The following is a 26,344-nucleotide window of genomic DNA, read 5'->3' on the forward strand; positions in this document are numbered from 1 at the left end:
TCCATATTATGAATATTTCGAAGATTTACCTGTTCAACGACATCTTGTGTGAGTTCTCCAAGCAGTGCACGCATAGTTCGAGGACTCAACTTTGCCATTGATTTGTAACGACTGTTACTACTTTGATTCTGTCCATCTGTTCGTGGAGAGCTATGCTGCTTCTCATATCGCTCGATCACAGACTGGACTCCTCCCTGACTTGCTGCTTCCTTGTCGGATCTCTGAGGCATATTGTTTCACCTTTTGTATCTTCAACACCAAACACCACCGTCCCACCGGGCGTGCCAAATTGTTTCGCGCGGTTTAGTCGCTAACAATTAAAAAGGGATCAGACGATTGTGTAAGGGACAAACCTCTTGAAACAAAGTCCCAAAAACGGGTGTTTTTATTGGCGATAGCTTTACAATTGGAAAATAAAAACAGAATGCCTCCAAGGGGTGCAAGCACACGAGTTACTGAAAAAGAAGTATTTAAATCTAAGCTAAGAAATTTAAAGTTACATATTCTTCGTGTGAGAGTGTTTGATTCGGGGTCCTTTGCTCTATGTCTTTTCTTCCTTTTATACTTCCTGGATGATATCTTCGTGATTAACTGCTTAAAAACTGCTTTATCGCTCTATAACTTCCCACTTTTTTCGTAGTGGCCAACTTGTCATGGAACTGCTTTCTCTAACTGCTGCCATTACTTTTGTCGTTCAACCGTCTTCAATTGAATTCCTTGAATCGTGGAACGTGATAGGGCTCCTCAATAACTGCTTCATTAACCGCACCTTTGGGTAACCATAACATCTTATGTTTGCTAAGATCCTGGGCGACTCGAAGGTTTGGGCGAGAACAGGGTCACAGTTCTGGGCGACTGCATGGCAATCCATTCGCCCAAATCTTGGGCGACTTGTAACCTTGGACGATGGTATTATCGCGTTCATGGGCTTTCCTATTTGGGCCTTTATCCTACATTGCCTGATTGAATCGTTCTTTGGGCTATTTGATTTTGGGGATCTTCCAATTGAGTTTCATTCCTTGGACTATTTGACTTGGGCTGAAGTCAACAACTACATAGAATACGGACACTTAGTGCAATCTCGAATTAAGGGCACATATCAAAATATTTATATAAGTAATTTCATATTTTAGTGAGAACTATATATACTTTCATAAATTTAACAAATAATTTATCGTTATACCGTTAAGTTTTATGAGCATAACTATTCAACACACTTAACCAACTAGATGGCTTAGAACATTATAACTTTCATAAGCACAATCACAAATATGAAATTATCAACATGTTAAATAAGAAAAGTCAACTCGCACATCGTACTCTTACCTTGAACCTGTAGAACTCTTTGATAAAAAGCCATGTAGAATTGGGTCTAAACATTCGAGTATTTTCTATTAATGTCAGAGTGTGATTCGATCTTTGACCCAATTTTATTTCGATGAGTCGATCACTTTCATTCAAGCTTCTTTACTTAATAAAAATTTGGGAAAAAAAAAGTTTATGCTTATGTGTTTTGATCACGTGTCATGAACGAGAAGAGAGGGAGAGGGAGAGGGAGAGAGGGAGAGGGAGAGACACGGAGAGAGAAAGGTATAACTTTGGAGCTTTCTTTTACTCAGTCTTTCAAAACAATGGGGACAATTATGCTTTTTGTTAGATCTTAAGTGTATTGGCATGTTTCACATTGAAAATATCATTTAATTGAGTGGTAATTAGAGTCAAATTGTTCGGGGTTGGGAGTGTACTAAGATGAAGTCAAAATCAGATCAAGTAACCCAAAAAAATTGCTCGACAATCACGAGGGAAGTGCTCGAGCGATTTTTTTAGAACCATGACCGCTCGCTATCCGCACATTCAGTGCTTGAGCAGTCAAGGCACCGCAAGCTAGTCGTGAGACCACCGCTCGAGAGGTGGTGATATTTGGGTAAAATATGTTCATGATTTTCAGCATATTTTGTGGTTCTACTCACCCTCAAATACATCATATTATAAATACCAACTCATTAGTCTGTCTCAAAAAATGCGTTGAGCATATTTTTCGTTGAAGAGAATTATTTCCTATTGAAGATCAAACATTGATTCGACTATTCTCTTGCTCAACCAAACATCAAAGCATCATAATTCCCAAAAATCAAATACTAAAAACCAAATCATTTACCAATATGCCATTAGAGTTTTGAAGTTTGGGAGAGGTAGCTTGCGTTCTAGTTGGAAAAGAAAGAGGTTCCTTCATGGTGATGTACATGGAGGGAAAAGAAGTCCAAAATTGCTTTAAAATGCTAGAGGCACAATCTAAGAGGTTCTTCGATGGTTTAAAGGTTAGGCCGTCAAAGTCTATTAAAGTTTATTTGTGTCTGAACAAACTGTATGATTGCTTTGTGTGCTAGCATGTTACTGTTTTAATAAAGTACAAAAAAATGTAAATTTTCTATATTTTCAAATATAATTTATTGCTTTATTTTGTGCTTGTGTAAGTCGTCGGCAAGTGATGATATCAATTGAAATTACTCGTGCTTTATGAATTCCAACTACATTATGAAACTTGGATTATTTTGAAGCTTATTCTAGTTATATTTGATACACTTCAAGCACAATAGTCATATTAATCATTTTATATCTTTGAAGTGGTTACTTGAACATGTTGAATATGTTTGAATGTAGGTTGAAACTGAAACCGAGCCATATAACAATTACTAGGCCTTTTGAAAGTACAGTTTGGGAGATTAAATTGATGTTAGAAGCTACTTAGATAGGTATTGATTTTGTGTATGTAAATAATTGTGTGAAGTGTTTTCTGCTAACAAGTGGAATTTAGGTAAGAAACATTCATGAGAAGTCTATTCCTAATTATTCATCCTAACAAAGGGATTGAATGGTTAAGCAAGAATGAGGTAAAAGTGTTGGAAAAGCGGCACGTACCGGTAATTTTAATAAATAAAAAATCGGTGTTAACCAATATTACCTTCCCTAGAGTGTAGGGAAGAAACATTAGGAAGAAGAGACATTTCGTTGATTCTATCAATGACTAAGCAAAATATCTATCTACAAGTGAGCTAAAAAATATAAATTTCAAAAAAAAAAACAAAAAACAAAAAAGGGGGGGGGGGGAGTAGAGAGAGAGAACAAAGAATCATGATAAAAAATTGGATTTGTAAATTATACGTGATATTCTTGACTATGCATTTGATACTTAGCTTGGAGACATGATTTCTAATGAGAGTTATTAGCCTTAGGTGAAGTTTGGAAGTTGAGACACTGAAATATAGAAATAATCATCACAAATCAAGATAGTGACTTCCATTGGTTAAACTAAATCGAACTTCAGTAGGAAAGAAACGAGTGATGAGAATTCAACCTGTATAATAAAATCTCCGAGAGTGAGAATAAAGAATAAATTTGGGTGTACATCTTGCGAGCATTGAAAGAAAATATTTGATCTTTGAGGATCAAGAAATAACCAACTTTAGAGTTTGGGTTGATTGAATTGGCTATACACAAACATCGATCTAACACATGGATTAATTGATTTTGGTAGCATATCCAAACATGAGGTAAAAGGAGAGCTATCTAACTAAGTTATTTGTATTTTTTTGTATATGTTGAGTAGCAAATCTTGGTCAGGACGAACAAGTATTCAAGTTTAGGGATATTTGATAAATGTGATTTCTATACTTATTCTAACTGTTAAAAGCGGATATATGGTATTCAAATTGATGAAATTACTACTTAATTTGACTAAATAACATTTCTCTAGGATAAATTCGAGTTTAGATGGCTACTAATAAAAAGAAGCGAAATCGGCTAAAGAAGGACCAAATGAAAGAATTGTAAAGTTCGTGGACTATATTATAAATATTCAAAAGTTGATTCGGATCAAGAATGGATTATTTACAATTACATGGATCAAATTGGAAGCTAAAGAACTTAAAAGAAGTACAAAAGAGGACCCAATATGAAAGCAGAAATCATGGACCAGAGTGGAAATAGGCCAAAAGTACAACCTTGCGATTGCAAGGTTTGACATATTAAATTCCAGTGACCTAAACTGCATAAATGTGTAATAGCAATAGTTTATATCATGTGATCCCATAGTTATGTGTTGCAAAAAATATTTTCTTCCCCTCTTTAATTGGAACTCATTATGAAAAGCATCTCTACCCCATTTTTAACCTACTTTGGAGGCATATTTTCAAAGAACCAAACTTTAGAGAGAGAAAAAGAGGCAAGAAACAAGATTTCATCATTTCAATTCATATTTTGAAGATTACTTCTTGAATGTTCGAGGAAGATTGAAGAAATTCAATAATTGGTGGGCTTTTTTTTTCTTTTTTCTTTTTTCTTTTTTCTTTTTTTTTTTTTTAAATAAGGATATGTTTCATAATTCAAACATGAGTTATGGTACTTTTGCAGAGGTTGGCTAAACTTTTAGTTACTAGGACGTAGATGAATTATTTATTATATGAAGTTTTAATATAAATTTTGAGACTTTAATGTTTGATGCTTGTATTTTATGGATTACTTATTTATTTTTTTATTGTGTTCTTTACTTTATCTACTATGTTGCCATAGCAATTAATGTCGCCCCTGTTTGATTTCCACTACCTGAAAATGAAAATGGAGGGAATAATATTTTTTAAAAAAATGAGTGGTTGAAAAAGAAGGAAAATTTTTTGATTTACGTGTAATATTATTTTATGAAAGATTGTGTGGTTAAAAATAGGAGAGAGAAAAATAAAATGTAATGTAATTTAATTTAATGGGGATCAAACAGAGGCGTAGAGTCAAATACAGGGTAAAGATATACAAGTATACCTGACATTATTTAATTGGATGTTTTTGTGCTTTTAATGCATCTTTTCATATTTGTATTTTTCATAAAGATGTACGATTGTCATATATAAGGATATATTTTTATTTCACTTGAGATAGACTATCGAACAAAACAGAAAAACTCAATCGAAAAGAGTAAATAAGTGTCATTATAGTCTTGAGTTGTTTTAAAACGATTTAATAATGGGTGATTCAAAGTTTTAGTGCTTGCTTCTAATTGACTTATGAAATGCTAGTGTTGCTCGTTGGATTAGTCTAGATAAATGGATATAAAAATTATTAATAAAAATCAATCAATCACAATTTAACCATTCGATTAGAATTAGTATTAATTAGAATTAGATTAAGCACTTAATACTCGGAGGAAAGATACTTTATTCGTTACTTTAGTACTCGACTATAATAATGTACACCTGCGAGATTTAAGCCATCATTAAACCCTTGTTTTATAGAGATTAAAATCAGAATTTTAGCAGATTGTGATAAGAGTTGAAGAAATATATAGTTAAAAAATTGTGAATTTTACGAAATATGTAATTAAAATTAATTGTTAATTTTGATTTAAATTAAAATTTTAAAACCCAACAGGGGCTCACCATCTTTGTTCGTTCAGCATCATTCAAAATGGAGATGATGACTTGATAGCTTTCCTGAATGGTACGGGCGTACATTCAAGGCCGCTATTAAAGGTTCTTTTGGCCATATCACGTGGATAGGCCCCACGGTATGTCACATTCTACAATTTTTGTCCTCATCTACTTCATATTCTTCCTCAGTATCATTCATTTTTAACCACATATTCTTCACTAAAATAACATTACACGCAAATAAAATAAAATAAATTCTTTTTTTAACTACGCATTCCTACCAATCTGTATTCCATAATGTATTTCTTCAAATTAATTGGGCTCAAACAGGGCCTTATCATATCTAATGATGATCATTTTGAATTTTTAGGTTCTGCAGTTTCTTGAAGTTTTTATATGTTTATGTGCTAACAGAATTCCCCTCTACAGAAGAATTCCAGATAATGATATGGGGAGTGGGCTTTATGTGAGTAAAATAATCTCAAAAATAATTCACGCATCCCATGTTGTGTGTGTTCTGTAAGATATTTATAAAAAATTGTTCTGTACGTGTAACAGAACTCTTATATGTTTTGATAAGAGTTAAAAAAGTTTCAATGATAGAAGTTAGGAATATATTTGGTTTAGTTAAAAAAGTAAATAAATATTTAAGTTCAATTATACAATTAATTTTTATTAAACATTTGAGATTCACAATTGTTAACAATTTTTAAAATATTTCATCAATTTTTATCAAAATATAATAAAAATATGATTTTAACATGAGTTAAATTAACAAATACACGTGCGCACATAAGCAAGAGGAGGAGAGAAACATATTTATCGTTATTGAGAGATGATATCAATTCTTTACCTAAATTCTTGGTCCTACACAAATATTACATTGTCTAGATTTGAAAGGTATAGTGATTCGAAGAATTTTTGGTGATTTTTCCTTGATCTCAAATTTGATATTTGCTGTGATATAGGCTAAATTAGGGGTGTCAATGAGCCGAATCTAGTTAGCTTGCAAGTTGAAAATCGAGACTTGGGCTCTGCTCAAGCTTTTTTAAGTCGGGTTTTTTTTCTCGAATCGAGTCGAGCAAAAATTCGACTTAAAAATCGAGGCTCAACACGAGTTGGCTCGGGCTTTACCGAGCCAAGCAGCTGACTCAAATTTTTTTTTTTTTTTTTTTTTTTTTTTTTTTGTCTTTTTTTCTTTTTCCTTATGGAGGCAAGCTGCAAGCTGCATCTTACAAAGGCAACAACTAGCTGCCTTAGTTGCTACCTTTAAAAGGAAGTAGATTGCCTTTGAAAGGCAGTTCTAATTCTTTTTTTCGAGCAGGCTCGCGAGCTACATGAGCTGGCTTGAGGTTCGGTCTGAGCCTAGGCTCAATGAAATCGGGCCGACTCGAGCTTTTTGCCAGTTGAGTCACAGACAGCCCTATTCAGCAAGCCAATTTACTATCCCTAAACTAAATTGACAATCAACACGTGACCCATTATAAAATCAATGAGGTCTGATTGTTCATCGATCACCTCCTAGGAGTAGAGGTTTTTACCCTCGAATACTAAGCATCTTAACTCAACATCAACAATAAATGAAAGAATTTTGATAATTTCATAACAATTTGAGGTCGTGAGGCCCTTCAATAAATTAATAACTAGGACTATTTCACATTTTTTGCAGTAAGATCTATAGTGATTTTAAAAATTTATATCTTTACTTGTGTTTCTTGTCTAGGAGGATTTTACCTACCAAATCGAATTAAATTCGAAGTAAAATCTACTTGTGGAATTTGACGTAAATTTTTGAAGGTCTACCACTCAAAAAAGGTCAAAACAAAATAACTTTTCATATCGACCGAGTATTCACGGACCCATTCCAATTTAATTCAATTAGAAGGTATTTTTATAGATAACTTCTTTTTCCCTGGTCCCTAAACCCAATTGATAGTGATAACTTCTTTTTCCCTGATCCCTAAACCCAATTGATAGTTCACTATTGTTTGTGGTTTGAAATATCAAGCCTGTTTGAGCCACATAATATTTTAAGAATAAATTTTGAAATAGTAAAATGATAAAGAATATGCGATTAAAAAATAAAATTTTTTTTTGATTTACGTGTAATATTATTTTATTGAAAAATATATGATTCGAAAAAGAAAAAAATAAAAAAGAGAGGGAAAAACGTATTTTAGAAAAAATGGGGATCAAGACAAAAAATTCATTTTTACATCCTTACGGAGATCTTTGAACGACGAATCCGATAGCCATTCATATGGACCTCGAGATAGAGACCTAGCCAAATAGAATATCGCACTCCAAAATTTATCGCTAAAAAAGTTGTTGGAAATTACAACTAGACTACTAAAATTATTCATAGATTTGGCAGGATTTTACCTATTAAAATGTCAACCCATTGTATAATTTATTTCATAGCAAAAAGTAAAAAAAATAAACAAGTTATAAAGTTGAGTTTTAAAATGAAAAGGGAATTTACCAAATTATCTATTTTACCTTTGATAAAAAAAAAAAAAAAAGCACTTTTTCTTTTCCAATTTGTCACCAATTTCAAGAAGAACAAACAACTTTAATGTTGCTTTTTGTGGGTTCAACCTTTTTTTTTTTTTTTTTTAACATTAATGTTAGCTAATACCCAAAGAAATCATTTGCTTTCATTAACTATTAGGTATTGACTAATGATTTCAAGAAAAATGAAGAAGATGAAGTAGAAAAGGCATTAACACTAAAAAATAACTATATACGAGTTGATTAGGCTCTTCACAATTCTCAGTAGAAGGTAAATTTTTTTTTTAACATCTTGTTTTTGTTGATAAGTTATATTTAGAGGTTGTTTTAACCCCATTCTTTTCACAAAAATACATTTTGTAATAGTGTTATGATGAATAATGTGTGGTTAAAAAATAAGAAATTTTTTTGGGTTTGCGTGTAATATTATTTTATTGAAGAATGTTTAGTTGAAATGAGGTCAAATCACTGTTTAAAAATATATTTTGATAGAAAATGGGGCTCAAACAAGGGCTTAATAGTTGTTTTTTTTTACATTCGCGAATTTGAACCATGTTTATTTAGACACTTAACACTTCATTTGTCTAAAACGAGATTTTGTTCTGAATATGAGAGTTCTCTGCATTTCATAAAATTCTTAACATTTTAATTATAGTTATCTACATTTCATAAATGTTTTATTTACCCACTTATAGGGAGAAATGAATATATAATGCGTGACTGAAATAAATTATGTCAAGTTATTATTCGTTGATACAAATTTTAATTATATAAATAATTTTATATTTATTGTGGAATTTAAAATTGTTAATGAAAGTATTTTGGTCTAAATTACAGTAAAATGGACATTGAATAAATTTTGGACATTTTTCACGAATGATCAAATAAAAGTGGACATTTTTGCAATTTCCTCGAATGGAAAAATAAAAAATGATCCAAAATTTTAAAGTATAAAGCATAGTATTCTGTCTAAATTATTTTAATAAACTTTTATCTCCATGATCTGACATGTGGAGTCAGACTTCAATTATTACCCTCCAAAAACGTCTTGGTAAATTTTGATAATAATCAATAAAGCTCCTGTTTGGCCCTCCTTTGCCTTTCATTTTTTTTTTTTCTCTCTTATTTTTAAACGTACAATCTTCCTTCAAAATTTTCTCTCCTCTTATTTTTAAATGCACAATTTTTTATAAGATAATATTATACATAAATTAAAAATAAATTCTTTCTTTTCAATCGCACATTTTTCAAAAAAAAAAATTCCAAACATTAAAATAAAAAAAAGGGCCAAACAAGATTAAAAGTTATGAATTGCACAGAATTTGTTATTGAAATTAATCGTTAACTTTGACTTGCTGTCTCAAACAAGCACTAAATCTTGCATATTTTATTGAATTAATTTAGTTGTACAAACTTTGTTTAAAAATTTAAGTATTGGCAAAATTTAAGCCATTGATTTCAAAAGTTATTTTTGAAATAATTGATTTAGATGTTGCTAACACATACTTTCTAAATCAAGTTTGTCAATATAATTTGTACAAATAACAAAATTCTATTTTATTTGAAAATAATTAGATATAATAGTTGGACATTCGAATATACTTCATAATCTGTGAAAAGTAAGCAAACTATTACTAGTAAAAATATTTTAAGCCGATTAAAATCAGACTGTTCAATGAAAAGTAAGCAAATTGTTGATTTTAGGTCAATTAAAATCAATTTTTTGACCATTATTTTACTATTTCAGTCGTTATTTTTGAATTATTCTCATACAGATAAAATTCACTTTATCTCTAACGATGAAAAAAATCAATTTTCAAAATTACTACTAAATACCCTCTAAAATGGTCCATGTACTACCACTCAAAGATCATTATTGTTTGAGATTCTTTATCTTTATCAAAGAGCAATTGTGGGCCAAGATGTCATCGTGTGTAATCATGTCCTGTCAAATCCATTTTTTTCTTCCAAATCTATCCTCCAAATCAATTTGTACTATTAAATTTATTACATGTGTTATTGTCCCCGTTTGGTAGGAATTTTTTGCCCCAAAATATTGATTTTTTGACCGTTATTTTAGTATTCAAGCCGTAATTTTTGACTTCTTCTCTCACATATGGATCCCACTTTTTTTCTAACGATCAAAAAATCAATTCTCAAAATCCCTACCAAACGGATCCACAGGTGTTGAGGATAGCGATGGAAAATCAATTCTCCACAGGTGTTGAGTGAAAATTTAAAAAATATTTATGAGTTATGTTGCTTGAATACGGTTTGTACAGATGTTGCATTGACACCACTTGTCTGACATTTTTTTTTCAAACTGTTCAATAAAATATTGACATGTGTTCCCTGATGCTAGATCCTATCACCAACTCTAATTGCGTAGTATAGGAAAATTTTAATTGTACATTTTGGGATCTCATTCCTCCCCTCTTATGAAGGGAATGTACATCAACGTGTACTTATAACAAAACTTATTTAGAGGTTGTTCGGTTTGGATTAAATTCTGATTTTAATATAAATTAATGTAAAACAATCAATATTAATCATATCTTTTATTGGTCTCACAACTTTTTAACCACACATTTCAAAATTTTTTATCACAATCTACTTAAAAGTATAATTTTAATTCCCACCAAACACTCTCTTATTTAGCCTTTGTTTGACATCCATTAAAATTTTAGAGCCCGTTTGATAACCATTTTCTTCAAAATATATTTTTCTCTCCCTCCTTTTCAACCACACATTCTTTATTAAAATAATATTACATGTAAATCAAAAAATTTTCCTTAATTTTCAATAACACATTTCACATCAAGTTACTATTCTAAAATATATTTTTACATAAAAATGCCTATCAAACACCATCTTAATACATTTTTTCTCTCACTTCCTTTCAGCCACACATTTTTTTAATAAAATAATATTACACATAAATTAATTTTTTTTTCTTTTTAACTATATATTCTACCAAAAAATACTATTACATAATAAATTTTACCAAATTTCTCTTTATAATTAGTGTCAAACAAGAACTGAATGGAGCACTGTAGAAAAAATAAAAAAACGCGTGGACCCCTCTTATGAGAGGAGTGTATATACAATGAAACCCGTTTATTTAATATAGCACTGTAGAAAAAGTTAAAACACTTTAAATGCCAAAATAAAAGTTGTGAAATAGGTGCTAAAGTAAGACATAAAAATAAAAATATATAACAAGTGAAAACGTGACTAATTAAACATAATAAATGTTGTATACAAAATCTGAGTTGAACAGTTGACATTTATTTATGGATATTTGATTTATATAAGAAATCTAACACAAAACAAAATGTAGAAGACATAAAAAAGATGTTTAATATTTAATTTTTATATAAATAAAAATATTTATACCTATGGGCCAATTTTTTTTTTAATAGAATTCAGCTATTTGTACCCTCATGATTTAAAACTAATTTGACACATTTGAGGTGTCAAAATCGAGGCCGTTGATCTGAATGGTAAAATGGCGTGTCATGTGAGTATAAATAAAATAAAGCAAAACTATTTTTTTTATATATCAGGGCCTTTTCCATTCCATTTTCATTACTTTTTGTAAACCACCTTACTCAGGCCATAAGCACCACAGGAAGATGCCTCCTCTGCCGCTCATTCCACTGTGCCTTATCTTCTTCGTCTCATTCTCCTCCGCCGCACCACCGCTTGACCACCAGTCCCGCTTTACCAAACACAAATTTCACCTTAACAACAAGTCAGATCCATACCAACAATACTTTGAAATTACACGCCCTTTACCTTTCCACAACCTGATTCCCTCATGCATACTCCCAGTCTTCTCCCACATCTTCGATAACACCATCGGCCTGCCTCCTGCCACCGCCGACTACTCCCCTCCGTGGAACTGTACTTGGTCCCACGTCGTCCTCCACCTTACCGTCACTTCCAGTGGGTCCCAGTATGATCGCATTGCCGGAGTGTGGCTTGACGGCGCCGAGATCCTCCGTACTAGCACCGCCGAGCCCACCCCAGAGGGTGTCTTCTGGAAAATTAGCAAGGACATCACCAGGTATTCTTCGATCCTCCGTCAAGGAAACCTTACCCTCTCCGTCATGCTTGAAAACGTCGTTAATGAAGTCTATACTGGCGTTTACCGGTTCGATCTCACCTTCCTGTACTATGATGTTGGTCGTAATTATAATGGCTCCCACGGATTTAACTTCCCATTGTCATCATTACCACTGAAGCAAAAGTCAACAACCAGGAAATTGGGAGAAAACCGAGTAATTTCAAAGTTGAATAGTGAACAAAACTCGTTAACTTTATATGATAAGCCGGCAGATTTGATTATTCCGATAGCTGGAATTGAAGATGAAGGTTTTTGGTTCAGAATCGAGAAGGCTTCCGATTTGAAGTACAGGGGGGTACAGATTCCAGCAAATACATACAGGGCTGTGATTGAGGTTTATGTCTCATTTCATGGAAATGACGAGTTCTGGTACTCGAATCCCCCAGATTCTTATATAGAACTCAACAATTTGCATTCAAAGAAAGGTAATGGTGCTTACCGGGAAGTTCTGGTGATGCTTGATGATAATATAGCTGGATCAGTAATCCCATTCCCTGTGATTTTCACCGGCGGGATCAATCCTTTATTTTGGGAGCCAATAGTATCTATTGGGGCGTTTGATTTGCCTTCCTACGATATTGAATTGACCCCCTTTTTGGGGATGTTACTTGACGGTAATGTGCATAGTTTTGGGCTGAGAGTAGTTGATGCTATTTCGTTCTGGCTTGTCAATGCGAATTTGCATTTATGGTTGGATGACAATGTGAAAGAAGTTCAGGCTATGACGTATAAATATATAGCTCCAAGTAGTGGCGTTGATCGTGAATCGAAGTTTCACAAACTCGATGGCAAATTCGAGACCGAAGGGAAGAGGAAGACTAAGGTTGCTGGGTGGGTGAATTCGAGTTTAGGAAATCTGACTACCTCTGTTTTTGATAAGGTGAGGTATGAGAACACGATAAAGTTCAAAAAGAACGGGAGACACAAGACTGTGAAGCAGGAAGTGAAGGTGAATAGAAAATTAAGAATTCTGTCTGATAATGGTACAGTGATTTCAGTTGCCACTGTGGAGAAAAAGTATCCCCTGAAAATCACTAGTAAGACTTCGGCTGGATCAACGGAGAACACTTATTTGGTGATCACAGATCTGGAGAATTCCCTAACGGAGGAGCAGAAGATTGGGAATTTTTCGAGCTCTTTGGATAACAGTCAAGAATCCAGTGGGTGGATGTTTGTCGTGGGTCATGATGTCCTCTCTGGTGCAGCAACTACTGATCAAAGTTACACTTACCAGGACAATTTCAGTTGCTACTCTCAGAAAGTTTCAGCTGCCAGCGGCAAGCTTAAGAGTAATAGCACGAGCCTTCTCTGTTCGTCATCGTCGTCCTTGTGATCCTGTTCGGCCGTGAATCAAACGCAAACAAAATGGTGTACAAGTCATTTGTTTTTCGTAAGCCGTAGGACTTAGCCAGTTTCTATGTTTGCCTGAATAAGTGTGATTCTGTTGTAGGCTTTTCTATGTTTGCCTGAGTGTGGTTCTGTTGTAGGCTTCGGATTCAATAATAGTACCATCAACTATGATGTTTGTCTATGTAAATTATCTGTTTTCTGAAGTTTTCAAATCCATGTCTGTTTAGCAAAATTAGTTGAAACTTGTCTTCGTCATGATTCGAATTACATTGCTATAGAAGGCATGGCAATATGCTAACTCTCAAAACGAAAATATTTGGTTGCGTTTAGTTTGTTATTTTCAGTTATGTAGTGCGCACACACTTCAATTAGGATAGCTTGTATGTGTCGAATACCTATGTTCCTTGTACGCTCCACTCAAATAATCTTTCTTTTTTCATTAAAAATATTATATTTTTAACTCAAAATTATTAGTATATAACAAATAGGTATGCATGTTTAAAAAGATTTCAAGAAAAGAACTAACAACAGGTGCAAAACTAAATTTATGCTATATAAATGAAAATTTCTAAAAATTTAGTCAATATTTTGTTTTAGTACTTTTTTTTTTGAAAAATCATGTGTCAACGTATCCAAAATGTATCGTGCAGTACACTTGTTTATGTCGGTGTATCATGACAATGGTTTAGAACACTAAAAACATATTTGATATGATATTTCTTAATACACATTTTCGAAAACAAGGATAAAATTAAAATATAAAAATGCATTTCTAAAAATATTGTTTCTTCTTTTGAATTTTGGTCTTTATAACTCGTACTACTAACGGGGAAACATAGTACAAAGTATTTGCTACCTATCATCTGAAAATACTGTGGAAAGAATGTATTTCCTCTATGCTTAATAGAAAATAAGATTGTACACTTCAAACTTGGGAATGTTCATATTCTGGCTTTTCCCTCAGGGCGCCAAAAGTCTTTCTTCCCCACAAGAAACTGTTCTTGATGTAAATTTACTGACCAATGAAGGGATTTCAGAATCAAGACGAGCTTGTTAATTATTTTCATGCTGTCTTGAACCAACAAATACCCTCCCGGTCTTAGGATCCTATCCATCTCCACTGCAACATCGATCATATCACACCTGAGGGACAAAAGTACACAATAACATTGGATGAACTTATTCCTGATTACAAATTGAGCATACTTTTGATCCCAAATTGATCTTATTTCAGTGATGTTCAGGCTGCAAAGTTCTTGTAGTACCTTTGGGTCAAATTTCTGAATAGGAAACTGGAATGCAGCAGATCATATGTCCGTGGATAGGTGTTGAGAGATTCGCACCAGTCATGGTAAACTCCAATCAGCCCTCTATCGAAGATGACAGATAAAGTATCGGTTTCATGAATAGGGACAACATTCATCACCCACAGGGGTAGATTTACGAGTGCAGCAGCAAACCTGAAACAGTGAACAAAAACACATTGGAAGGATAATCAACTTATTGGAATGAGATGATAAATGCCCCATCTTACCCTCCATAACCTGCTTTCATATCCATCACGTTTCTCACGCTCGACCAATTTATATCGAGACCTCCAAGATAAACATCAGAAACAAGTGCAGACCAGTGTCTGGTGTCAGCGTTAAATATTTTCACTGCATCTGGTTCTGGGATCAGGGTTGGAGGTTTACTTTTAAGCCTATCGGGCCAGGATGAACGCCACTCCTGTGCATAGTTTGGAAGTCGTGGAAGGCAACCGTCCAGAGGAGCGTACCTATTTGCGGGAAATGATTGCTCAAGTCGGTGATCAAAATAAAGATGACGAAGATAATGACCATTAAACTGCTGTACCATGAACTGTTTGGCCGACTGGCATGATCACAAAGAGGTGGATTATTTTCTTTGCGATTCTCGTAGCAGGAAGAGGACACTGGTTTTTGATAGATAACTACCCCAATATGAGAAGTGACGAAAAAGGTCTTCACCACTACCTTCCAGCAAACTGCTTCTGTCAAAGCTACCATAGCTGTAAGACACAGATACAAAATCCACCTATAAATGCTAGAAGTCAAGTAATGAAGTATCAGATATGTATGTGCTCTAACATGAAGTATAAATAAATTCAACAGTTTAAGAAAATTATTCCTGAGAAAGGTGATGAAAATATGACGAATACAAACATTTCCAGACATTCTTATCTCTTTCATCCTTCCTATACACTGGGGTGGCCGACCATATGAAATATCCTCCAGGCCTAAGCACCCTGTTGAGTTCCATTAGTGGTTTTCCACCTGCAGTTTTCAATAAATAGCTTTGTAATATACCTAAAAACCAGTATTATGACAGAAGAACTGAGATTTCTTGAAAGGGCGGTACCATCAGCATCCCAGTGAACCCTGCACCGTGCACAGTGAATCAAATCATAAGCATTATCTGGAAATATCAGCCGTTGGGTTCCAATTACCGATAGTGTGGCAGGAATTCCCCGCTCAAGGGCAAACTGTATTTGAGCCTCGTGTTCATCCTTTGGAGCAAAAGACATGGTAATAACATCTCTGTCGATTAAAGAACCACCAAAGCTAGCAACACCACAGCCAACGTCTAAAATAACCCTTGTTTTCTTCCCCCACTCAATAATTGGTAAAGCCTGATGCAAATGGGATAAACTGTAGCTTAGCAGCATTTCTCGAATGAAAGTCTGCTATTATCTATACAGAATGCTAAATGTTAATTAAAGAAGTGCTTCAGACTGAGAAAGCAACTTTGATCAAGAGAACTCGCAAATACAGCTAGTAAGTCTTTTATACAACCTTTTCAATAGAATCAATATAATGACCGACTCCATTCTTGAATTGTGTGCCACCACCGGGGAAGATAAAATAATCCCCCGATTTCACCACCCAATGCTGGTCTTTCTTGTATTCAACAAGCTTAGGATGAGGAACATTATCATACCATACCTGTTAAGCAAACCAAGAAACAGATTACTTTTCCAACAAGAAGCTGATCAATGAACTATCCCAACACAGAGAAACATTCTTCAGAAATTATGATTTGAAGAAGAGAAGTATACGGAAGCAATACTAGATAGATTGCTCCATTTATCAATTGAAATGAATAAAATCCATGCCCAGTGAATATTCAATAAACTAAATTGAATTCAAAACCAGCAACCCTAATCAACACTTCAATTACATGAAGCAGTCGAGCAAATTTTTAACACAGAATTTCACTAAACCAAGATGAATGAACCCTTGATCCCAGAAACCAAAGAGAAATTTTCACTAATTGTAATTTGTGGTAGTCCACTTTTCAAGAAAAGAACCTTTAAGCACGTTCTTTTAATCAGTTCATATAAATTAATCATAATTAGGCAATCAAAAGCTAACATGTCTTAAGCATCAAGATTAGCTGGTTGATCCTAGAAACTCTTAACAAGATCCACAAAAAAACCAAGATACAAGAAAGTTTGATCTCACCATATCCCTACTCTTGGGCCATGGAACTGGAATTTTGTACCCTTGGGGTAAAGGGACCAAACACCTCGGACTCGGGTCGGGGCAATGTCTCTCCAGGTGCTCCATATGCCTCCGAGACTGCAAAGCCATTATCGCTTTCGTATTGTCTAAACAGGGTATGTAATCCACTGCCACTGATCCCTCGCACACCTTCCACTCCACTGCCACAGACTCATCATCAACACTACCAATGCTTCCGGCGGTGTCCGTACTAGTGTCGGTAGTAGTATTGATAATATTCCTATCATTATCCGACGGAGCGGTATTTTCTAGTGGAGGGCTGGGAAACGGTTTGGAAGAATACGGGTCGGGTTGCCCGAGATCAGCTGTCGTCGAAATGGGTGAGTGGGAGTTGGAGATGAGGAGTAAAGTGACGAATATGAGTAAAAGGAAAAAAGCAAAAATGAACGGATATTTTCTTTGGTTTAGAAGATTGTGTACTGATAATGATATTACCATCGTCGTTATTATATTATCAGCAGATTATCATACCACCATTGAAGATCTCAATTCTTAACTAATATATGTAATCGTACGAAGGTGGAAAGAAGAGATTTGAGCATGTGAGAGAGAGATAGACTAAGCCCTATTTAATCATCATTATTTTAAAAAATAATGTTTTAAATAGTGATTTTTTTAGAAAATATATGATTAAAAATTAACAAAATTTTTTGAATTTACTTATAAAATATTTTATTGTGTACATATATAACTGAAAATAAGTATAAAAACTAAAAAAAAAATTATTATTTTAAAGAAAGACAAGCTTACTTGAAAAATGGATGAAATTAGAGGAAGGATTTTGTCATTTTGTTACGAGAAATTTAACAAATACAATGACATGGTATGCGATGACGATAGATAATTTGATGAAAATGTTGATTTTATTTCAAACAGTCTAATGATAGAATTTCATTTGAGATATGAATGATTATATCAAGACATCTAACAGGGTAATGAAATTCTTGGAGGAAACAAAAAGGGTGCCCGGGTGATCATATCTAGAATAAAGCCAAATAGATAGGCAAAAAAATTAAGGATTAAGAGATAGATTGATTTGGCAGAAAGTAGTTGGCTATTTTTTCTTTTTAATTTTTCAAAGTGTTCAATTATACTTCAACACGTATCTACTATGCTTTTGAGCATGTCCCTATAGCATTATTTCATATCTATTGGAGAGGACGTAGGGTAGGATTGGGTGGGGGTGTCTGTCAGTTGCAATAATATGTAAAACAAATAATAAATAAGACTTCGCTAATCAAATTTTACGTAATGAATTACATAATGCCACATGTCATGTCTCCATTTGTGAGTTTAAAATACAATCAACTTTTTCAACAAATCTTTTTCCTCCATTTCATTTTATGTAATCCATTATGTACATTTTTATGTACAAATAGTAGAATCCTAATAAATACACAAGTTTTGGTTCATCACATTACAAAACGGCGTCACTTCTTGGAAGCTCGTCTCAGATTCTATTTAATGAAAAAATTACCCGGGAGCCCAGAAGGATTAGCAGCTTAGCAATGCAAATGTCAGTACAGGTTTATATACCCTCCTAATACCCAGTTAAAAAACAATGCAACTGTATAAAGAGAATTTATTCGAGTAGAACAAAACAGAAAATTTTCACTCTTAAAATGTGATTTCTGTATTCTCGACATCAACTTCTCCCATGCCTGTATCTTCCTCCTCTTCACTGTCTTCATCGACACTAACTTCATCATTTTCACGACCCAGCTTACGCATCTGCTCAGCAAGTAGTTTGTCCTCCCGTTCGCTCACCTAAACAAAGGCATCCATATTAGATTTGCAATGACAATAAAAGTGGTGTTGCTGATAATAGCCTTGCACAAGCCAAAAAGCACAGAATGGATATTTTTCAAGACCAAAAGTTGTAATTTTATAGTACTTGTCTGCAAATAATGGACACTATTAATAAAACAACAGAAACTTAAAAAATTGTTAATAGCTGTCCAGTTTAGCCCCATACTAAGTATCAAACATGCACTATACTCAAAATGATAAAAATCAAGGTCTAATTTGAGAAAAAGTAATGATTCTCACAGCCCTTGCTGCCTCTTTAACAGTAAGTTTTCCCTTGTGACATTCAATTTCTTCCATGCAAGCCTCAATAGCCTTGTTAAGGATAGCAATGCCTTGCTCCTGAATAACAAAATAAAACCCAATAAGACCCTGTTTGACAATCATTATTTCAAAACTCTTTATTCTACATACTCATTTTCCACCACAAATTTACAAATAAAATATTTTACACATAAATCTAAAACTTTACATTACTTTTTAACTACATATTCTCCAAAAAATCACTATTCAAAACAATGTTTTTGCCAAATAATAGCGCCATCAAAAGGGCTAAAATTTGCTTGATTCCCCCTGCAGTTTCATGTGATTCTAGGGGATCAGAGATTGAAATAGATAACATGTAAAAATGTATTGTGGTCATAAGAAGTAATCCCATAGCACAGCAGACCCTTGATGAAATAACGAATAACCAGTAGAATTTGTTATTGTAGCTTCAGCTTTGCTAGTTTACAGTTTACAACAATATCTTTGATTAGCAATATAAAAAAATGCAACAACCTAAATTCCATACTGCCACAAGAATCAATTTTATTAGTAAGAAATCGTTGACCGAAAAAAAGTCATGTACAATAGATTATCGTATGAAGAAATAACAATTAACAGACTTGAACCTAGAAGACGAGCAACAATTGCCTTTGCTTCCGTAGCATCATAATACCATGTGGTACCTAACACATTAGTGCATTCTGCTTCTGTGGCTCAAACCACATTTTACATCCTTGACATAAAAGTTCAAACTACAGACCAATTAATCGTAAACAAAGAAATAAGCCAAAATCTTTGGACTGTATGACAGGCATGTAAGACACTGTAGATTACATCTTAATACCAGAATTTACAAATTTTGGGACAGTTAGGCCAGCATTAGAGATTGTATGAAGCACAAGTGTTTTGCAGTTTTTATAACAGAAGTTGAGAAAAGTAAAAAAAACTCTCTGGCACGTCCAACAGGGACGATGTGATATATGCTCTAAAGAAAATAAAAGACAAATAAAAATTTCATGATGGCTATCCTATCTATTCAGCATAACAACCATAATTTGCAGTTAACCTTCTCAAGAGTCTGGGTGTAGAGGACATATGCTGGAGGAGCAACAAGTTTAATTTTAACTGGGCAATCCATGTTACCAGCAGCTTCAGCTTTACGCATTGCTTCCTGCAGATAGTTCAGAAAGAGTTAGCACTCAAGACAAAGAACCATATTTCACAGTATAATAGCATATGTTCAAGAAGCTGGTAATCAGATGAATGGTCATAGGATAGGGACCTTGATGTGCAGAACACCATCAAACTGGAAGCACTTCATTTCAATATCAGCACGAATCTTCAATGGTTGTGGGGTCATTCTTCTCCTAATATTTTTTACTAAAGCATCTTTAACCTCCTCTGATATGGCAGGAACCACCTTCGTCGCCTATAGAATAACATGATTACAAATTGTCCCCTTACCAATTTGAAGAAAATAAATACAAAATCACATTTAACAAAGAGTACCTCCTGCCCATCAGGGCCAACTTCTTTGATTTTGCGAGTAAGAGAATCAAGCACTGAATCAGGATCACTGACGATTAATTTGAATGCCTGCATTTTGAAACAAAAACCAAAGAAGTAGATATTACATTTCCATTACTAAGTTGAGGCAAAGGTCACAAGAGTTTGAAAGAGGTACAAAATTTACCTCAAATGCATGGCCATATTTCCTGTATAAAGGCCAGCCGATGTGGATATAAAGATCCTACGATAAACAATTTGCTTTTAATGAAGATGACAAGAGAATAGATCACCAAATGATCACCACATATGTCAGAACATAGATTTGGTAGCATGCAGCACTAAGATGTAGACAGGGACAGTAAAAGCAGGTAGAATACAAGAAATCCCTCGCTTCCAGGGAGAAAAATCACTGATCATTTAGATGTTAGGACTAATCAGCCACGTAAAAGGTGTTGCCAAACCAAAATGTTAGCGAGGTAGAGAAGATGCAAAATTTTCCAAGGGATGCAGAGCATCTAAAAAAATAAAAGAATAATATCAAAACCCAATTTTCCAAGGGATGCAATGTCAAGATGCAAAATTTTCCAAGGGATGCAGAGCATCTAAAAAAAAGAAAAGAAAAGAATAACATCAAAACCCAATAGAGCACTTACAGACTACAAGGCATTCCAGATGAATATCGTGCAATGAACGAACTTCCTCAAGGCAACATGCATTTGCTTTGCTTCATAAAAACTAAACAGGGAGAGAGGAATATTCCCACTAATTCATAATCAGAGAAAGTAATCATAGACAACTTACAGAAATATAAACCCACCAAATGGGGGCAAAATTTCTTCAGCTCCTTATAAAACCAGTTCTCAAGCAATACCATGACTATGAGTAGAACCTTTTCGAGATCAACGGTATATTTCTTCCTTTGGGGGACTGTCAGCGCGAGGTGGCAGATTAAAATTTACTAATCATAATAAAAAAAAACAAAAATGATTTTTCCCCAGTATTCCTAAATTGTTGAAAACCAGAATTCCATATAGCTTGTGGCATAGCTAACTCAACAAGGTCAATTTATTTTTCTTCTCTTTAAGGTGAACATAGCAACATACTTCTGGAAGGAAATCGTATATCTTAAAAGCTTGTGGAAAGACAAGTAACCAACATTTGTTACCTAAAAATGAGAAACAAGTAATGTTTACTAAAGACTTCAATTCCAATATCAAGTTACCATTATTAACACAGTAACGCAGTGACTAGGATCAGAAGCTCCTTCAGACACGTGAAGCTAAACTAGCAAATAGACTTCCTTCCTTTAACCCCTTCTCGATCCAGTGATTCCACCATCATCTTCCCTTCATTTTGTTTCCCTTTCTCTTTTTTCTCCTTTCCACTTTGGGTGATGACTGCTGAATAGCAAAAAAATAAAAAAGAAACAAGGCACAGATCCAGGGGTAGCAGACCCTGTGTGACCACAGTAGTCTGGTAAAATGGAAATTGTTCATTTAGTTTTATGTTCTGTGAGTGCTCCTTAAATCAACTAGAATTTGGAAATGTTTTCCTTAAAGTCAGCGCCCCTTCCTGCTCAGCAATTTCCAATTTTTTTTCGATTTCTGAAAAGAACCACAATAATATCACCTCTATAGCCAAATTATAATCTTGTCAGCTTAAACGTGAATTCTGTAATTCAGAAACTCCCTCTCTTCATTTCCAAGCTTTGAATTCTGGATTTCATAAACTTCTTGTTGTGTCATCGCTCGCGTTTGCACATGTACATGGACAAGCACAATCACAAGCATGGGAATCCATGCCACTTGAGCTAGCGAGAATCTCATGTCAGGCTAAAGCTACACCAAATTTGTTCTTGTCATGTCTATAACATGCGAGCTCACATGCAAGAAAATCCATATAATTATATCTTTTGCATTTACACTCACAAGAATCGCAAGGCAGGATGAAGTAAAAACAGATTTGTTCTCTTTCCGTATCCACCACTCTCCAAGCAAGAGAGTGAGAGAGAGAGAAAGAGAGAGAGAGAAAGAGGGAATGGAGGTATTCTGGGACAACTAGTAACCTTGAGAAAACAGAACAATCCAGGGAAGGAAATTATTTCGTGTCTAAGTAAATAATACGTAAAATCGTAAAAGCATAGTAGTTCAATGATCCTGTGAATCCAAATAAGAAGCATACTTAACCAATACTTTTCTCGAATTCGTTTGAAGTGTCCACAATAAATTGCTATCAGCTATCACCTTCTAGGAGTCAAATTCTTCTCTAAGCAGAGAATTTGGACAAGAAGGTTCTCCCACCAGCTAACACAAATAGAAAACGGAAGAAAAATGAAATTAACCCATAGTCTCCCCTTACATAATTTAGACTAGCTTCTACTGCATGCTCAAAATGTGTGCCACAAGGAAATGGGAAAACAAACTTGTTTCAGTTTCTATGAAAGAAGGTTTCTTTATAGAATCAGTTACTTTTGTGCAAATACTGAGAATAATCAAACAGCAAAAAGCAGGCTCATTATACAAAATCCTGTATCATTTGAAGCTTCAAGTATTAGATGGGGAGTAAATAGAATTTGATTGTTTTTCCAGGAATGACATACAGTCGATGTAAGAAGCCGTAAATGGGAACTAAAGGCATTGTTTAAAGCTGCTATAAATTGGAAATTTCATGCCAAATACTGGAGAGTCACTGAACTTATGAGTTTACACATCTTTATTGGTGTTCAATGATGCTATCACTTAATAATAGAATAGAGATTACACAATAGGACTACGAAGGATAAAATAAGATCATCGGCTGTGAAAGGGAAACAAAATACGAAAGGGAGAGTAACTTCATCATTTTAGCAAGCCCTTACCTCAAACCCTAGAAGAACCACAGATAGTGCACATCTAGATGTCTTGCAGGTAAGAGTCTTTGAGAAGCCTTTGCAAATAGAAAATTTACTATACTACATCATTTCCTATAGTTTTTCTACTAATTTCAGTCAATTTCCCTTGATCCACTGACCTTTTGAATTGGTCCTACTTATTTCATATGATTCTTTGGTTTCTTATATTCGAATCCCATTGGTAAGAATCAGGCTTAACAATTGACAATTGATTAAGGCTACTATCAGATATCAAAATCCAAACCTAGCTTTCTATCTTCTCCTTATCGCTTAAAAGCACTCATTTCAGTTAATATTAGATAAAAATAAACATTTTCGACTATTAGAGTGCTTGAATTTAGAATGAACGCATTTGACTTCTTCTCACTCCACACTATTTTAGAGTAAAATCAAGCTCATATTCATTACGAAAGCAATCCTGTGGTATCAAATTCCATCCATTATCCACATCAATTCCAGAATTTACCACAGAATTCATAAAATCCTTCAGCGACCAATCAAAAGGGAAGCAATAACAATAAAACTTAACAAAAAATTAACAACTAAGTACTTAGCAGCCAAAACCCATCAAAATAAGAATGAAAAATTACCTCCAAATCAATATTCATGGTCTCAGCAACATGCCTCATGATGGAGTGAACAAGTTTGCTCTTGTTATACCTCTCCTCGCAGGCCTGAATATCCTCCTCAGATACTCTCCTCTTACTTAAATCAATGTAGCCCTTTTCCTTGTCGACACGGAGGACCATGACGGGCTCGATCCGACCCACCTTGATGAGACTGCTGATGCTACGAATGCGGCGACGCGACAGCTCCGAGAACAGGATCATGCCCTCGATGTTATTATACTCCAACAATGAAACATACGCACCACTGTCTGTCATGCTCTTCACCTGTATCATCACGGCCTGGTCCACTTCAGGGTATTTGGCCTCATACATCCGGCATTCCAGATTTCGCCCAGATTCCATGGCTGGGATTGGTAGAAGAGGATTCGGGATAACGGTTTCTACTCTCAGGGAATTGGGGTCTTGAAGGGAGCGAGAGAGTGGAGAACCACTTTTTTTCAGGGTTTCTGATTCTCTGGGTAGATTTATGCTTACATGCATATCTTTCATGAAAAATGAATATATGCTTATGGATTGTTTTTATTTATTTTTTATTTTTTTATTTTTCAAATGAAGCCACCGTATATAATCAGAATATTACAACAAATAAAACTTAAGGATCCGTTTGATTGCAGGGATAAAATTTGGGTGGAAAGAAATCGAATTTTAGAGAATCTAATTGTCTAAAACTTGTTTTTCTGAAAATTATCAATTAAATGTATTTAATTCGTATAATTTTTCACATGAAAAATATTGAAATTTTGGATCTTCTGGTGTTCATTTGTCTTATTTTTCATGAAAATTATCAATTAAAGGGATAAATTTTTTTTAACACAATTGTTGATAGATTTTGTTCCCATTGCTGAATTTTTAAAAAAATAAAAAATAAAAAATTTTAAAAATTCGAGGAAAACAGGTCATGTGTTGGGAAATTGATTTCCATGGAAAATTTTTACAATTAAACACATCAAAAGGTGGAAAATAGCAAAAATTTTCTATTTTCCATATCAAACACAGCCTTATTGAATAGTTCATAACTGAACAATAGAATTTGAAAACAAAAAGTTCACGTTAAATTAATGTCTTTGTGCATATCTGCATAATTACCAAACTAGATATATTTTCTATTTAATGGATAAATGAATAATGCTACTTTTCCATAAGCAATTACACAATAGTAATACATAAAAATGAGGCAACACAAGGAAAATTGCCTCGGATGGGTGTTGCAACTCATTGTATCATCTCACTTCACCTCGTCATAGAGGCTCAGCCTCCACATGGGGGTTTGGTGGGTTCATAACTTCGACTATAGAAGGGCTTCAAATATAGGCCAAGCAGGATGGTAACGTGGAGTGTGAGATTGGATTTCCCCACTCGATGGCTACCACGTTATTATTCTTGAAGTTTCGTTGGATGAAACGTAATAATAGTCTCCTTAACTACCATCATTTTTGCCTCGCGGGGCTCTGCATTCGTTAGGGAGTTCAAAAAGCATTCCCTAGTCTCCATTTGGTTGCCTCAAACTATTACAATACAATTCTCCATAGGGAACGTCATTCATAGGTGGTGTTCAGAGGTGATGGCCCATAATTTCTTTAGTCTTCCTTAAATTCTATGGTAAGCCAACCTTCTATCCACCATAGGATACTCCATGTAATGACAGACCACTTGGGGAGGCTCTCCTATCTCTACCGCAAGATTATTTTTCCTCTTGGAATGATGCTATTGCCTTTGAATCTGTATAGTGGGAAAGTCGTGGGGGTTAGCTCATGATTTACTAGCATATTATCATAAGTTGCTCCGAAAATTATGCTAACAGAGCTCCAGTTGTCTACTAGCATATGCTTCAACCCTTGCGTGCTACAATAATCCTTCCCACCAAAGCGTCACAATGTGGATACTGTAGTCCTTTCGCATCTTCTTTAGAGAAAATGGTGGGCTCTACCCTGCTCGCCCCACGATAATAGTTATCGACTATGTAGCTCGTCATTGGAGGATCTTTGGTCTTTATAGCATAGTTCCACTGAGCGTTTTTAGACTTCCCTTTCCACATAGAGACCTCCAAAAATTGTATTAACATCTCAAGAATGGTACGTTATCCACATCTGCCGAGGCCCCTTCTCTGCCTCTGCCCACTTTTGTAACCATGTGATTTATTAAAAAAAAAAGGTTGAACTCCAACCTTAAGGGTCCCCCACTGCTCCTACCCTGAAGCATCGTGAAAGAGGTAAATCGCAGGTTATGCCTCCAAGAATACAAGGTGTAAGGCTACTTGTACACTTGCACTTATCCAAGAGCCAAATCCATATTTC

General features: G+C 34.4%; 3 protein-coding genes across 3 annotated transcripts; 1 reads left to right on the top strand and 2 right to left on the bottom strand.

The window, feature by feature from the left end:
• Nucleotides 1-11,508: 11,508 nt before the first annotated feature.
• Nucleotides 11,509-13,662, top strand: LOC111390941 (peptide-N4-(N-acetyl-beta-glucosaminyl)asparagine amidase A-like). The gene has a single exon (XM_023016067.1). The coding sequence runs from the start codon at nucleotides 11,564-11,566 to the stop codon at nucleotides 13,388-13,390; it is 1,827 nt and encodes a 608-aa protein (XP_022871835.1). The 5' UTR covers nucleotides 11,509-11,563; the 3' UTR covers nucleotides 13,391-13,662.
• A 607-nt stretch (nucleotides 13,663-14,269) lies between these two features.
• On the bottom strand, nucleotides 14,270-17,507 carry LOC111390936 (probable methyltransferase PMT23). Its single transcript, XM_023016062.1, has 8 exons — nucleotides 16,890-17,507; nucleotides 16,221-16,370; nucleotides 15,787-16,057; nucleotides 15,591-15,701; nucleotides 15,262-15,436; nucleotides 14,942-15,184; nucleotides 14,673-14,867; nucleotides 14,270-14,550 (listed from the first exon to the last, which is right to left on the bottom strand). Exons 1-8 carry the CDS (start codon nucleotides 17,385-17,387, stop codon nucleotides 14,349-14,351), a joined length of 1,845 nt encoding a protein of 614 aa, XP_022871830.1. The 5' UTR covers nucleotides 17,388-17,507; the 3' UTR covers nucleotides 14,270-14,348.
• A 902-nt stretch (nucleotides 17,508-18,409) lies between these two features.
• On the bottom strand, nucleotides 18,410-24,516 carry LOC111390937 (eukaryotic translation initiation factor 2 subunit alpha homolog). Its single transcript, XM_023016063.1, has 7 exons — nucleotides 24,012-24,516; nucleotides 20,716-20,772; nucleotides 20,532-20,618; nucleotides 20,305-20,451; nucleotides 20,089-20,193; nucleotides 18,999-19,097; nucleotides 18,410-18,716 (listed from the first exon to the last, which is right to left on the bottom strand). The coding sequence occupies exons 1-7, from the start codon at nucleotides 24,390-24,392 to the stop codon at nucleotides 18,567-18,569; spliced, it is 1,026 nt and encodes a 341-aa protein (XP_022871831.1). The 5' UTR covers nucleotides 24,393-24,516; the 3' UTR covers nucleotides 18,410-18,566.
• Between the last annotated feature and the right edge of the window lie 1,828 nt (nucleotides 24,517-26,344).

This window comes from Olea europaea, unplaced genomic scaffold (assembly GCF_002742605.1).
Source record: "Olea europaea var. sylvestris unplaced genomic scaffold, O_europaea_v1 scaffold729, whole genome shotgun sequence".
Classification (NCBI taxonomy): Eukaryota; Viridiplantae; Streptophyta; class Magnoliopsida; order Lamiales; family Oleaceae; genus Olea; species Olea europaea.